General features: G+C 42.2%; 2 protein-coding genes across 4 annotated transcripts in view; both read left to right on the forward strand.

Annotated features, from left to right (window-relative positions):
- The window catches only part of PPP1R3D (protein phosphatase 1 regulatory subunit 3D), a 162,915-nt gene extending 152,956 nt beyond the window's left edge, over positions 1-9,959 (forward strand). For all 3 annotated transcript variants that reach the window (XM_067554135.1, XM_067554136.1, XM_067554137.1), the window contains one exon: positions 34-9,959. In XM_067554135.1, coding sequence (XP_067410236.1) covers positions 1,784-2,713 — 930 coding nt within the window. In that variant the 5' untranslated portion in view covers positions 34-1,783 and the 3' untranslated portion in view covers positions 2,714-9,959. The remainder of the gene's footprint in view (positions 1-33) is intronic.
- A 5,991-nt stretch (positions 9,960-15,950) lies between these two features.
- Positions 15,951-16,130, forward strand: part of SYCP2 (synaptonemal complex protein 2) — a 67,442-nt gene continuing 67,262 nt past the window's right edge. The window contains exon 1 of the mRNA XM_067554146.1: positions 15,951-16,063. The gene's annotated coding sequence lies outside the window, so the exon portion shown is untranslated. The remainder of the gene's footprint in view (positions 16,064-16,130) is intronic.

Raw genomic sequence — 16,130 nt, forward strand, 5'->3', positions numbered from 1 at the left:
GCAGGAACTATGAATCCCTTTGCATTTGTGCAGCACCTAGACTGAAGGGGTCCCAATTCAATTGGAGCCTTTGGACGCCAGCAGGACATGCTAATAAACAATAGCGAGGTCGGCAGATTATCAGATCGGGGGGAGCTGCCCACGTTAAAAATGACTGCGAAGCAAGATCCGGAGTCGTTTGGAAATGGCGAGTGAAGGACTCTGTCGGTGAGCGGACTCTGAACGCAGAGGCAGGGCCGGATTGTTGCTCTGGGTTTGTACATTGCCTCGCGCTAAGGTGCAGGCGTGGGGCTCTCCTCCTCACCGGCAGCAGGCCGGGGCCGGGCCCTGCGGCCGCCTAGAAACGCGGGAAAGGGGGTCGCACTATTGGGCAGGAGGAGGATGGAGCTGGCGGGCCCCGCTCCCGGATGGGGCCCTGCCACGAAAGCACCGAACCGTGGAGGACAGTGAGTGACCCTCGGCACCCTGGAACCGGGAGGGAATCAGACCTAGCGCAGCCACCTGGGGGTGGCGGCCTCTAGTCTGAGGGGGCTGGGCTGTTGCCCGTGCGTCAGCGGCTGCGCAGCTACAGAGTGAGACCCCGCCCCCCACTCGGGGCTCAGGCACAGACCATGACTCCAAGTAAGGGCAGGCTAAGGGCACCGGCTGCAGAAAATGTTACTGAGCATGCGCCGTTCTTACGCGCATGCTCAGTACAACCTGAGGCACAAACTGGCAGTCGGTAGCAGCTTCGGGCGCTACCCGCAGTCGGCCAAGACCAAAGCGAGGGCCGCGCAAGCAGCTTCGTGTCCGCGAGTGCGCATGCTCAGAGATGTGCGTAAGGGCAGACGGGCGGGCAGGACCGTACGATTTGTCACTGGCAGGCGGGGAGGAAGGGGGCGCTACCCTAGTAGGGGAAACGGGGAAGGGCGACGGGCGTTGCGCTAGGGTGGAAGGAACGTCCGGAGGGGGCGTGGCCCTGTTGCAAACTTGGTGCAAGAGCCGGAGGGGGGGGGGGAGGGATTTGCAACGATCATCTGTCAATCAGCGGATGCGCGGGGCGGCCGCCGCCCCGGGAAGAAGTAAGGACCGGGCTGCTGGTGGGTGGCTTCCAGGCAGCGCTCGGGCTGGCTGCGGTAGGGCTGCGGTTTGGCTACCAGCCTGCAGCGGACGGGTACCGCAGGAGAGTGGCCGGGTTGGAAGGGGAGCTCCAAGACCCCTCCAGCTCTAGGCTGGGCAGGAGTAGCGAATCATCCAGCGTCAGGTGCGACAGCCCTCGAATCCCTCTCTAGTCAGTGCGAGAGTCTTGGGTCCTTTAACAGCCTCCAGTCCCCCTTGAGTCTTGTGCAGCAGCCTCCAATCCCTTAGTGCCCCTCACAACAGCCTCCAGTCCACCTTCAACGTGGAAATCAGCCTTCCAGCGTCCAGCACGACAGCCTCAAGTCACCAGCATCCAGCGTGCCAGCCTTGAATCCCTCCCAGGCCTGTGCGACAGCCTTGAGTGCTCCACCATGCATCATCAGAACCTTGAATTCTTCACCCAGTGAGGCTGTCATTCTGTGCATTCGTCTCAGATTCCCTTCCGGCCTAGTGCAATAGTTTCCAGGCTTCTGTCCTCCATTGCAACAGCCTGCATCACTTCAGCCAACACTAGTGAACCAATTGTTGCACCATCCAGTGCAATAACCTCAAATACTCAGTCACTGCCTCTGATACAGCTGTCATCCCTGAGGCCCCCGTTTCTCAAAAGAGAGAGTTTTCAGTAACTGCAGCATCAACCTCATCACCTTGCCTTCAGGAAGCAATGGAACTACGTGTCCCGCAGAGGAGCCCCAGTTATTTACCTGATCTGTATCAGAACATGTTAAGGGGTGAAGAAGCAAAGAGTCCAAGGCAGTGGCGGCAGGAGCACCAGCCACTTCGTAGCAGCAGTACCAGTGCTATTTCAAGCACTACAGCCAAGAGGGAACCACAACCAAGTCATCTTCAGAGCAGCACTACTATAAGCTGTGACCCGCACCTGCGGCCTATCATACGCCGACGAGCCAGGTCTTTGCCCACCTCCCCTGAGCGGCTGAAAAGTACAGCAGTGCAATGCCATGCTCCTGGGTGCAGCAGAAGCCGAATAAACCGGGTGAGATTTGCTGATGCTTTGGGCTTGGAGCTGGCTGAGGTGAAAGTCTTTCAGGTTGGGGAGGACCCATTCATCCCTTTGCATGTCCTCTCCAGGCTTTCCATCAACTCAGACCTTTGCTGTAGCCAGCTGGATGTGGAGATCACCATGCAGTGCTTGGAGCCCGACTTCCAGCAGCCTGCAGACTGTGTGGACTTTTCCACCCGCCTTCATCAGCAGCAGGTGTGTCTAGAGCATGTGAGCAGCTCAGACCTGGGGCTCAGTGGCACTATCCAAGTGCTCAATGTGGCCTTTGAGAAGCAGGTGTCTTTGCGCTACACCTTCAACCAGTGGAAGAGTGTGCATGAAGTGTGTGCTCATTGGCACAACAGCAACCCTGAGGAGGATGGGAAGGGCCAAGCTGATGTCTTCACTTTCTTTCTCCCCATGCCTCCTTTCCTCCTCCAGCTGTGCTCTGTGGTCCAGTTTGCAGTGAGATATCAAGTCAATGGGCAGGAGTACTGGGATAACAACCAAGGCAACAACTACAGCTTCACCTGCAGGAGTCACCCTCTCAAGATGCCTAGAGACTGTGAGGAGAGCTGGATCCACTTCATCTGAGTAAGAAGAAGGGATGTGGACCTGCTGTGGAAAGACTGCAATAGCCTTTTCTTCCTTGGCGTTGCTCTCTGCTTCTCTGACATCACAGAAACCCTTCAGGAGGCAAAGATGTTTCAAAATAAGAAGGTAACAAGTGATCTGCACAAAACCTTTTTGTGAGAACTTCAGAAAGGATAAAGGGCAAAAACCTGCATGGATTTACATCCCATGAGACTTCATGGAATTCAAGGATATTTCATAGTATGTAAATCAGGGCAGAACTGGCTCAGAGAGACATTATCAGGCTAAATATATCAAAGAAAAAGAAAATTATTTGTTATTAATAATGCTTTAGATTACGTAAACAAAGACGTTTGAAATTCCAACTTATTTTTCTCTATTTTATAATGTTTAATTTTTTACACTTAATGGAAAATAGGTTAGCTTTACTTTTTGATTATAGTTTTGTTTGTAGTATTACACTGGTTCTTGGGCATAATTCTAGTGCTGGAAAATGTGGGGTGCAAACTGCAGGGCAATATTTATATCCAAATTATTTGTATTCCTATTTAAACACATGAAAATATTTCTATTAATATTTGGTTATATTATTATTTAACAATCTCAGTATTGATCTGAAACTACCTGACAGGGTCCTATAAATAAGGTTTAACCTTCCCCCCGTCCCCCCCCCCCTTATTTTTTTTAAATCTCCATTGCTTGCCTTTGATACAGTCAAAGTGACTCTTACTAAAATGTAATGTTTCTTAAGCCATGAGGTTGGCCTTCTTGGGGAAGGCCTGATATTTTCAAAGTGAGGTTCAAGCAGTTCTCTGGATAAAGTTTTAAAATATAGACTTGTTCATTTCTTGAATAATTGTTTTCACTAAACAAAACCAGAGCAGTTTTGCACTTTTAATTTCATCTTCCACCTAAGGATCTCAAAGCACAATACAAATGTTAATGAAAAAAAAAGCCTCACACCCCGTGTGAGACAGGTAATTATGCCTATTTACGAATGGGGAAACAGACACAAGAGGTTAAGTGCCACGGCCACACAATGAAACAGTTACAGAACCATGGAACAGAACCCAGGAGTTGTGATTCCCAGCTTTCCATTACTCTACCCTAACTATTACCATGGTATTTTCAATCCTAAAATTAACTAGTTCTGATTTTTTTGACCAGTCAAACAAGAACTTGTGGACTCCCTCCTCTCTATCAAAAAGTGAGGTGATCAGGGAAGGACAAAGGTATGGCTGGTAAATCCCTGTCTAGTTGGTCTACAGGCAGAAGTCTCCTCTCCAGGAGTGGAAAGATAGCAGCCACTTGGAGAGAATGGCCTCCTCAGTACATAGCCTTTTGCTCTGCCGCTTTGTTGGAAAGGATTTGATCCTATAAAAAATTTTGTGATCTATATGCAGGCTTCAGTTTGGAAAGTAGGGGATGATGATGTCTGCAGTAATGAAAATGGGTGGAAAAAGTCTCAGAGAGCTAGATACTTTGTTAATATAGCCTAAATATTAAAAACTGACTATTAATCTCGAGTGCCTGAATTTGGAGTGCTCAGCTAAAGGTATCTTAATGGGGGTTGATTTTTCAGAAGGCAGTTGCTCAGTACTTTCTGAAAATCAGGGCCCCTTGAAAGTGTCTCAAGTTGGATAGGCAAAAATTCAGCCACCAAAATCACTTATCATGTCTTAAAAATTAAGGCCATAAGCACCACACGCCGCCAGGTGGATACTAGTACAGATATGCACATACACATGTGTGATCCAGTGCAGCCCTGTGCCATTAAATGCCTCAGAAGTAATTGGTATCCAGCTACTATACAACTTAAAGTGTTACTGCTTTTTATTTTTAAAAAGTTCATTAAAGAAATAAACATAATTACTTTTTAAAATGAGCATATATTAAAAAGTTGGACTGGAAATGTCATTTCAACCTTAATCAGTTTTGGATTTTTTTTTAATTAAGCACTTTTAACATCCTGTTCTAACATTGATTTTAACAAAGAGGACAATATGGCAATACAAGAAATTTTGGAGGCCAAAGAGCTTAACATCTGCTCTTTGAAACGTACCATCTTGTGCCTAAAGTCTGTAGATAACTCTTGGAACTCTTCATTTTCAAGTTTCAGCTGTCAACCACCATCTGAAAGTGACAGATGACATTTCCCACTCTTGTCTGCAGGTTGCCCAGTATTCAGTACATCATAAAATATAAAAATCATATAGGAGGAGCTATCCCAATTAATTAAGAGGCAGATTTGACTGGTGAAAAGAGCAGGGAGTGGAAATCTGAAAATCTGGGTTCTATTCCCCACTTTTCTGCGGTTTTCTATATGACTTTGAGCAAGTCATTCAGCCTCTTCATAATCTATTTCTCATGTGTAAAGTGGGAATAATATCCACCTTTTTATAATGCTTTTGATATCCTTGTGTAGAAGGTGCTGGCTATAATAAGAACACCTGTAATTTATATCATTTCAATATGACTTGATTGGTTATTAAAGTTCATATATTTAATTGGCTGACAGGCTCCAAACCATCAACTATCTAGTATTGCTGCACAGGTCCGACCTGATAGACAGGTTTTCCTTCATGAAATTATATTCTGATCAATTGGGGAAACATCTTAAAGTATATTTCTTAAATGAAATATTTTCCTTTAGTATAGCCTTAAGAGGTCTGAGTCTCAGTTACTCCATTGTTATACTTGGAGCAGGAATGAAATAGGGTGGCAAAGGTGCCATTAGGCTACCTTTGAACTACCTATAATTCTGGGTTTTGCAGGGTCCCTGCAAAGCAGAAAACAGCTGTAGAGTACCCTGCCTACTCACCCAAAACTACCCATAAGTTTAGATCTGGGAGGAGGGCCAAAGTAGAGCCATTATACAAGCTCATCATGACTGAGTGGGCCCTATATGAAGGGGGGATTTTCTGCTCGCTTTAAGGCCCCTTTGCATTGCTATATCTATGTATAAAGGACTTTGTTGTAATGGAGAATCCCTAGGAATTGCTGTCCTAACAATGTAAGTAATTTTTTATTAAATCAGCAGTTTCTTAGCTGACAGCTGAAATTGATAAAAGCTCACACACAGTTGTTAGTACCTATATGACAGGTTGGTGTTAACAAGTCAAGGGCTTTCAACACTAACAAACTCTTTTGCTTATTTTGATTTTCCTAGCTCTGCAATGGCAAAGTATATAAAACTTTTAAAAATCAGACATCCACACTGCTCAGTGACTTCTGAAGTGCACCAGCTTTTATTTTTAGTTTCTATTTTTAAAAAGTCAAGAGTGCTGGTCCAATGATCTTATAATAATGCAGTGTGCTGTCATGCTAGAAGGAATGGCCTAGAAGCTCAGGCTAAATGTTTGAAAGATCTGCACCACCTGGAACTACAGGGTTGGAACCAGGAGGGTTGACTCAGCCTTCTATATGAGGTAGTTCTATTAAGTACTTTGCAATTTATTTTATGTAGGGCTTCTGGATAGAGCCTTCAAAACTGAAGCTCTGTCTGCTGTTTGTAGATATTAGGATTCCCTGGTGCTTGGTAAAAGTGGGGATTTGCCTCAGTCTCCTTGCCAAATTTATGCCTATGCTTCCGTTATTATGACGACTGTCGTGCAGTATTTAGTGCACTCGCTGGCTACCACTCTTCACACTAGACATAGCTGCATTTCAGTGGTGCTCTGTTTATATAGTATGTAAAGCGTTTTGCAGACCTTCAGGATATAAGGCACTACACCAGTGTAGGATTGTGCAAGAAATCAAGATTTTACTCCTGTTCCACTCTTTCACTTTCAGATCTGGTAAGACTGAGCTGCCTCCAAGCAGGCCAATTAAGCTTTGCAGAGTCAAGCACCAAAACATTGTTGGGCCTGGTATTTCTCCTGCTCGTTAAACAAATAAAGCTAGAGATGGAACATGAGAAGCCCTCAGGGAAAAATAAATAACACTTAAGCTTAGTCTCACACCTAATTTTTACAGGAACTGAAAGTTAAAAGCCTGCACATCTGCTAATACAAATTATTGAAATCCTAGACTGTCAGGCTCAAACATAAAACTGAAAGGCAAAGGGGTTTGCATAGCAGTTGAAAGAGACCTGGAAACGTTTGAGGAATTTTGTAAAAATAGCCATCTGTTGTTAATAATATACAGCTAACTGTACATAATTCTGTAATTCCATCTTAGATGATGTGCAATAACAACAAACCATTCAAGCTTGACTGATTTGGCTTTTGTTTTTGACACAAACTCAGAAGCTATATTACTATATAAACAGGTGTACACTTTCTGGATACTTTATTTGATATAATGTCTGTTATATCTTGAAGTGGTAACATAACCATCGTGATAGCCTAAAACTGGTCAAATAATGTAGAATTAGCAGTGTGGGCAGTCTTTGTAATAAATCATTTAACAACTACAACTAGGATTTTCAAAGACGTGCTTAGGTTCCTTTGAAAATCACAGCCTAAAGTCACGGAGACCATTCCTGTAAGTTGTTGAGCACCTCTTGCAAAGTGCTGAGAAAACTCAGCTTCAGTTTAAGCTAATGGAAGTTGACTGTGTTTATCACTTTTCAGATAGAACCCGCTGACTACCAATTAAGTTGGGCCTATATATTTGAGTGTCTTGTTCTTTATATTTTGAATTGAAAAATGTTCATAGGATTGCAACCTACAATCCTATGTACGTAGCTGTAAAATCATTCTCAGTTTCAAAGCAAAATTCATACTTCTCAAATCAGTGTTACCCTCATGGAATTTAACATTGTAGTGTTTAGGCAAGCTTACAGGGTAGTTAAAATTCCCATGTTGAATGCTTACAAATTGTTTTAGTAGGGAAAAGAGAGGGATTTCTTTGAAAACAATCATTCACCAACATTTGCAGCCTGTATTGTATTTCATACTCACTATAATTTGAATTGGTTACTCAGATAGTTTGCTTCGGCAAAAATTGCTACCGAAGTCTTTGTCTATGTGCCTTTTGTTCTTTTAAACAGAGAAAAAACAAAAATCTAAGACTTGAATAACATGACTTAATGTTTCTGCTAATATGTACTGTATTATTAAGTACAATATGTACCTTATACAATGAGGCATCTGTCTGACTATCAGAGGTGCCAAGCACCTGGCCTCACACTGAATTTAGCCTGAATTGTAAGTATTCATCATCTCTGATAGTCAGGCCAGCCCTGAGTGTAGATCTTTATAATAAATGACTTCAAGCTACTAGCAATGTTTTCTACAAATTGTATATGTAAACTATTTCCAGTTACAAGGGTACTGTGTTTGACTACCAGTTGTAAGAATCATAATTTCTATATTATATCACAACCTTAAAGGTCCTGTACAGTATTAGAATAAATGAAATGCAGTAATACTTTGAAAAATGATTCTGCAAAAACGCCATTGCTAGGTTCCAAGTTTAGGTATAAATTGAATCTTTAAGGCACAGTGCCAGGATCTTACAGAGGCTTTATATCTGAGGCAAGCACAGTGGTTTTGGGATTGCGAATGTATGAATTTTGAAAGGGTACGGCGTGCTTCCCACCAACTTCCCCTGTCCTCCAGCTATAGGTCAGAGGAGTGGGGTATTAACATAGTCTATAGCAACTCTTGTGCTCTGCAAGCATAAGGACTGGGATTGTGTACAGCTCCTGTGCAGGGATGTCAAGGAGAGTGGAAGGCTCTGTGGGAACCCACATAAGGCTGAGCATAATCTAATCCTAAAACATATTGTCTCTCCTTGGCTCCAGATTACATTTGCTCACTTTGAGCCCAGCGGTGTCCCCCTTACCATGCAAAACACTTTCTCACTTGAGTAATCCCATTGACGTCAATGGGACTACTCTGTAAGGTTTGCCAACGGAGATAAGGACTATTCAACTGCCTTTATTTTTTGTCAGAAAAGTAAGCAGATGAAATGGAATATACACAGGAAAGAAGCACTTACAGTATGTTGAGGCAAGAAAGTGCCACTTTTACATAGTCATTTTTTCTGATCATAAGTGTATTTCTTCATTTGTAAAAAGCATTGAATTGCCTCTAGGAAAATCCTTAGAAATCTTTCTTTTTTGAGTATTGTATTAAACACCAGTTATCATGGATGCTACTAAATCCCATTGTTTACCATTGGTTTATGGTAAATATACACTGCTGGTTTTCACTGGTAGAGATTTTGCTAGGTGTTGGCAAATGTTTAAATGTGAGTGCAGGCAGTGCACGGTAACAATGCTGCCAGATTATGCAAAGTTGAGGCTCTCATTTTAACGGTTATGTCATATATATTGCAATGTCTGTAGGAGAGGGTGGAACACAGAACTGAGTGACTAAGTTCCTTTGGGCTTTCAACATATGGTGGTTTATTGTGTCCCCTCCCTCCAACAGTACTGAAGGAATTTATACATGCAAAAACCTCAGTATTTGTCCACTGTTATGCAAGTCAAATTTTGCCTATTATCAGTTTGCATAACTTGCACTGCTGGAGAAATAAGAACGAAAAGTAACTCTTCTTAAATTATCTGTATAACATCGCTGACTATGTGGGTAGAGTTGGCCCAGCATGAAGTAGAACTGGTAGCAAACTTGCTTTAATTTCATATATGAAATGGCTTTTCTCTGAAGTGCTTCTAAATTGATAAATATTCACCTACTAGTAATGGTTTCTGTCACTGCACATGATATATGACGGACTCCTGCTTATATCATTTTTCCTGTACACATATGCTGATCATAAGTTGATTTTTAGCTATTCAGTCCAAGATCTGTATGTGGTGGGTACATAGCACCTCTTGTTGCATTGTGAAGGTAAACTTGTGACTATCTTTGTAAATTCACAGGGGAACTAAACTTGTCTATATGTGCTATCTTCAAATTCAGTGTTTCCCTTCAGTTCAAATTTTATAAGAGTCAATTCTTCATAGATGGATTGTCATATAATGCACTTTAAAAAAATCAGACTGAATGTTAGTTTACATCTTGCAAGGAAGGAAGTTTCAAATTCATTTTTTTAAATTAAACATGCAGAATGTGTCAATGAGGAGAGAATGTTATTATCAGTCAAATGTCTTATAATACTGTACAGAATAAAATTGATCACAAATTTACCACTGCATTAAAACAAAAATTGTTTTGCTTTGGTATATGTAATGTGTTGTGAATAGCACATTATGCAAAATGCTTTATCCATTTAAAAAAATAAATTGCTATTTATAATTTTACTATAAAAATTTGATTTTAAAGCATTCCTTTTTCGCTGTTGTCATTGCTCAATGATACTTTTGTTGCATGCAAACTCATAGTGTTTAGAAACCTCAATATTTAATTTAGGACTGCGGAGTTATGAAAAGAATGAGGGACTCAGGTTACTTAGAAAATAAATAAGATGGTATCAGTTGATACAACCCATTCAAATAAAGATGGAAATTTCTGACACAGTGGACAAGATTCACGCAGGGGACTTAGGCTTAGCATAGCAATGCCTCACTTTAGGCACTCTGCTGAATCCTCAGCTCTGAGTTAGATGCCCAGGCTCTCTATACAATACATGAGGAGTTAGGCTCCTAACCATGGAATCTGCAGAAGCCAGCAAAGAAGCAAATGACTGAGGAGCTGCCTAAACTAGCCAGAAGGAAAGGCTGCTGTGTAAACTCCACATCTCACAGAGAACTAGGTTCTTATGTGGACTGGAGGGAGGCACATATTTCCACTTGGGATTCACAGTTAGGAACCCTCGCCTGGAATTGGGTGCCTGAGACAGGTCAGCCCTTTCTCAAAAAAACAATTGCGAGTTCCATACACATAGCAGCTGTAGGATTAATCATGTTATTTATGGAAGTAGACAAGATCTTACTCTTCTTCATCACCTGTGCAGCCTGCTTATGTTGGTGACTGGTGCCAATGTTGAGAAAAAGATAAATAGCTGCTGGGGAGCGTTTGGAATATGCCTACATCTTTTTTATTTCATTGTGGCACTATGGTTTCTTAAACTGCTTTACCTTAATAGGCATCAGCTCATGTTCTGATCATATTACACGTACTAATTACATTCATTTCAGTTAAGAAAGAATTGGACTATATTATGGGGGAATTTTACAATAATATGCTCTTAAACCTATACAAACTGGATAATAGTGTAATAGTTGTGTAATAGTTCTCTCTTGGTGTGCTCTCTGTGCTTAGATAGCAGAGGATATTCTGCCATTATCAGTTTCCATATGGCGGTTTATATTCCATTGTTTTCTGTCACATGGTTCTTCAATATCTATCCACCGAGGATATGTTAAGATAAGTAGTGCAATTACTTTTAAACTGTAGTAATTATTAAATGCACATTCAGATTTATTCTATATCTGAAATGCCTTTCCCTCAACACTGAGCAAACACTTATTTCAGATACATCAGGGGTGTATGCAGATACAATTAAATATTTGAGCCATCACTTGTAGGGCTTCTTGTAATGCAAAAGAACAACTTATAATTAATTGTGATGCATATGATCAATATAAATTTATCAGCATTAACTCTGACATTGCATTGTCAAATTTAGTTGGAGATGAGAACATGGCAAATGACAGAATAAATAAATGACAGTATTTACATTACTCTAGGTTGTTTAAGAATGTCAGTTTCACTTAGCAATTGTAATATAAAAATTTGCATTGAAGGTGGGGGGCTGTAAAGTGAGGTGCTTTTAGAAGTACATACTATCATAATGCTGTCTGTATGACTCTCCTCCTTTTCCCCTGCTACTGCCTTATAAACAGCTTTGACTTTATCCCTTTCCCTCTTCTTGTTCCCGTCTTTAAATTATGTGTGTACTGCAAATCTATTGGATGAAATGAGCTGAGAGTGGATGTGGTGGTTGCACAGACATATACTGCTCATAATTTTTATACATATGACCAATTTCTGCACTGTTACACTAACGTAAATCTAAAGTAATGCTATTATAGTCCATGAAGTGTCCATGAAGTTATTCCAGATGACCGATTTTTGTCCATAGATTTCATATGGCACTTTTCACATGTATTTTAGTATGTTGCAGAAATAATGAGCAATGGTAAAACCAGTCACAAGTTTAATTCATTTTGTTGCTTAGGCCATCCTACAGTTAAGGAGTGATCAAATAACAGTATAGGTTTGTTGATAAAATGACATCTGTTTAAGCAGAGAAGAGATATCTACTTCTGTATTTTGGTTCTGAAAGATCAATGTATATGTACATGTTAATTGATTTGTAAACCCCTTGCAGCCCTTAGTGCTCTGTTTTTACTGAAAAAGTGATCCATATGATTTGTTGCCTCATTGTTCTATAGCTCCAGTTAATGAGCTATAACGGTATCAAGAAAATTAAGATCAGTTTTTTTTCTAAGTCATTGATCTCATGTTTCAATAGAGCGAAAATCTAGCATTCAGCTTTATTTCAATGGTAGCTTTATGATTTTAAACATATTCCTATTATTCTTTTATGTTACCAACCCCTATTGTTTTTATTTGCCTTTCTATTTTTCTTTAAAAGAGAAATAAATTGCTAGCTCTTAGTAATAAGTTATAAAGAGTTAGGCCTTGTCTATACTCACGGTTATGCTAGCAAAACTTTGTCATTTTGGGGTGTGAAATCTCCCCCCTCCCCTCCCAAACAACACAGCTTTTGCTGGCATAAGCACGAGTGTGGACAGCGCTATGTTGGCGGGAAATGCTCTCCACCGACATAGTGGCTGCCGCTTGTTTAGGTGGTTTTATGTCAGTGGGAGAGCGCTAGCCCGCCAACATAACAGGGCTACACTTGTGCTTATTCTGGCAAAATTTATATCATTCAGGGGGTGTTTCTTTCAAACCCTTGAGCAACAAAGTTTTGCTGGCATAACTGTGAGTGTAGGCAAGCCCTTAGTTATATCTACAATACTTAATTTAGAGCACAAATTGTCTCTAAAGTGTCTCAGGTCTCTTATCTTATTATACATACTTTCCAGCTTCACTTGAACAAAGAAGGGCAAGGCTAAACTTGTCGACACAAGTCTAATGTTAGAATCAACTTCTTCCCTGATTAGCTCTTATGCCTATGATCTCAGATCCACAACTATTTCTGTTAAGGTAATCCAGTATGACACCTGATACTAGAGCTTTTTGGCATAAACACCTCTGAGCCTTCATCAGGTCTTCCTTCATCAGTAGAGCTGACTTCTCATTAAAATGTTTAAGATCATGAAGTACTAGATTGGGAAGAACAAAATCTACAAATCCTTTTTTCACAGTATTATACTTAGAACTCAATTTTATTTTGGGGACTTGCAAAAGTATCTGATTTTCAAAGGCTTTTCTGTTATAGTCAAATCACAAACTTTTTTCACAATTTTTTTATCTTTTTTTTTTTTTTTGGTACAATCTACAGGCCTAAAAGTGTGTAGTGACATTTTAAAAATATGTCTTGTATATGTTATTACTTTCTGACCTGCAAGTGGAATCTGGTTGAGGTTTTTCTATATAATTTACAAGCTCACACTAGGTAAAATTTTCAAAAGCGCATTAGTGATTTAGGAGCCTACATCTCATTGACTTTCAATTGGGCTTAGGCTACTGAATCACACAAGTGCTTTTGAAAATGTTACCCACTCTGATTTCTCAGCTAAACTAAGTTTGATTTCATTGACCCACGTGATTTACATGGTGGTGGTTCAGAGTCTGTGAAGGGCTGTCAAAAATTTGTGTGCAAATTAAAAGGAAAAGAGAGTGAGAGGTGCTTGTAATTTAGGAAGTATATTACTTCACACCTAGGACATATTTGCTCCCATCTCCTTTTGGATCTTCTATTAGAGCTGTCATTTCTGAGGCCCGAATCATCCCTTCCACAGAAAAAACCTGCAGTGAACTTAGTGTATTTTAAGTGATAGAATGATTTGTTGGAAAATCTATCACTTTGCTCAGAATGGTCAGGAGCATGATTTCAATATGAGTGTAGAGAGAGCTGGTGATTGATGTGTACTTCCAGGCATGCCATTCCACACTCATACAACTTTGAGTAAGGTAGGAAGAAAAGAATGTTTCCCTTTCCTACTTATCTTATTGCCTTTGAAGTCATGCTGAAGAAGAAGAAAACATCACCTCTTAATTATTCCAATTTCAACCATACCAGCTGGTTTCGCAGTGGAGCAAGCATAGACAAAAAAAGGGAGCCAGAAGTGAACATACAATAGTCCTACAGCAATGCTGAGGACATAAAGATAGTAAAAAGTTGTGGGGAAGGGGCAGAGCTAGGAAACAACCCCCTCTTCGTCCACCAGTGAGTCCACTTACATATTTCTTACAATTTCTGACTATCCACTAATCCATATATAATGAGCATTGAAACCTAAATATTTGTGCAAACATTTCTTCCTTGTCAACTAAGACTTTCTGTGATATAAAAATACTCTGAACTTCATGGAGTCTGACAATAGGACATTCCTCTAGACTAGACTATTTTGGGTTCTACTAGAGACAGTTAGATGGGAGTTTCAAACTTGTTCACAGTGTGGACTACATACAGCAGAACCTCAGAGTTACAAACTGACCAGTCAACCACACACCTAATTTGAAATTGAAAGTATACAATCAGGCAGCACCACAGACAAAAACAAATATGGTACAGTACTGTGTTAAACGTAAACTACTAAAAAAAAATGGGACAGTTTTTAAAAAAGAGTGACAAGGAAACTGTTTCCGTGCTTGTTTCATTTTGGTTAAAAGCAGCATTTTTCTTCTGCATTCTAAAGTTTCAAAGCTGTATTAAGTCAATGTTGAGTTGTAAACTTCAGAAAGAACAGCCATAACATTTTGTTCAGAGTTACAAACATTTCAGAGGTATGAATAACCTCCCATTCCTGAGGTTTTTGTAACTGAGGTTCTACGGTATTCATAAAATCATCCTATGGGGCCCTTTCCTTTTGCAATGAGGGAGACCACCTCCCTTCCCATTCACAATAACATAACATTGCTGAAACAACTACAGCAGCTGTTTATGTAGAAAACAGGAGGGAAGTATTTTTAGCAGTCTTCACTGCTAGTTAATAGCTGGAACTAAGGAAAAGGGCAGAAGTCGGCACCATGCCACCAGACAGCTTCCTACAAGTCCTGCTGAAATCTTTCAAAGGCTATTTATTCTCACACTCAATTCATGATATGTAGACACTAGTGCAATCTGATTTTTCACTCACATCAGGTAAAACCATACTGCAATAAGGTAGGGGTCCACTGTAATGACAGACTATCAAGATGCTGAGAGGAAAGGCTAGTATCCTCCCTAAAGGTACCTGCTTGCATCTTCAAAATGAGCAACAGGGTCAGTGCATAATTTTTGGCATGGTGGGGAGTAGCATCTGCCAAAAATATTAATCCCTGGGGATTCAGAGATGAGCAGGAGAAATCAGTGAGGGGGAAGGGGGTCACCGTGGGGGCACAAAAGGAAAAGGTGTTGTGGGGGGGGGAGGATGGCACATGAGGAGGTTCTTTGGGGGGGGGATGTCACATTAGGAGGGGCATCATGGGGGCAGAAGAGGAAAGGGGTGGGGGGGACATGAAGAGGGATGTAGTGAAGGAGCTGGTGAGGAGGGGAGAGTTAAAACATGAGGACTGCACTGAACCAGACCACTGGCCCATCTAGCTTAGTATCAGGTCTCCGACAGAGCCCAATGCCAGCTGCTTCAGAGGGAAGGAACAGAACGGGCTGTTCTCAGCTGCTGCCAGTTCGAGGCCATGCAGAACACAGGTGTGGCGTTCAGGGGGAGGAGGTCGAGACTGAGGGCCGGGGGAGGGGGGATACGTCGGGAAAAGTCTCCCGAAAGCTTGCGCAAGGCAGAGCCCAGGCGGGGGTCACGGGAAGAGGAGGGTAACCTGAGGCAGCAATGACGGGGAGTCCGTCTTCCCCTCCTCCCAAGGCGCGCGCGCGCGAAGGACGAGACTAGAGAGGAGGCAGGGTGAGAGAGCCGTACCGCTGCGGCGCCCAGCCACGGCCAACGGCTGAGGAGGGCCTGAGAGCCCGGCTCCGCGTCCACAGGCGCAGCAGCGACGCGAGAACGCGGCTTTGTGGAAAAAATACCCCCCCCCCCAGTCCACTCCTCTCCCCACTCAATCACGGGCCCGGGCTGATTTGGCTGCCAAGAAAGACGCAGCGCTCGCCGGCGGCGATTGGCTAGGAGCCCTTCCCCTTAGTACGTGAACAGTGATTGGCTGAGAGGATTTGGCGCCCTTTTTGCTAGCGGCGGGGGGGGGGAGTGACGGTTATTATGTGTGACTAGGTTGGAAGGGGAGAACGAACAAGTTGGGTGTTGCTCCCGCTGCCCGTCCCTTCAGGGCCTCCCCAGCGCTGGGGACTGGCCAGGTAACCGGGGATAGGCAGAATCTCCTCTCTGTCAGTGCGCTGTCTGGGGGATAGATCCCTCAAGGAG

The sequence above is a fragment of the Emydura macquarii genome, unplaced genomic scaffold (assembly GCF_026122565.2).
Source record: "Emydura macquarii macquarii isolate MOO-44397 ecotype Brisbane River unplaced genomic scaffold, CSIRO-AGI_Emac_v2 contig_1483, whole genome shotgun sequence".
Taxonomy (NCBI): Eukaryota; Metazoa; Chordata; order Testudines; family Chelidae; genus Emydura; species Emydura macquarii.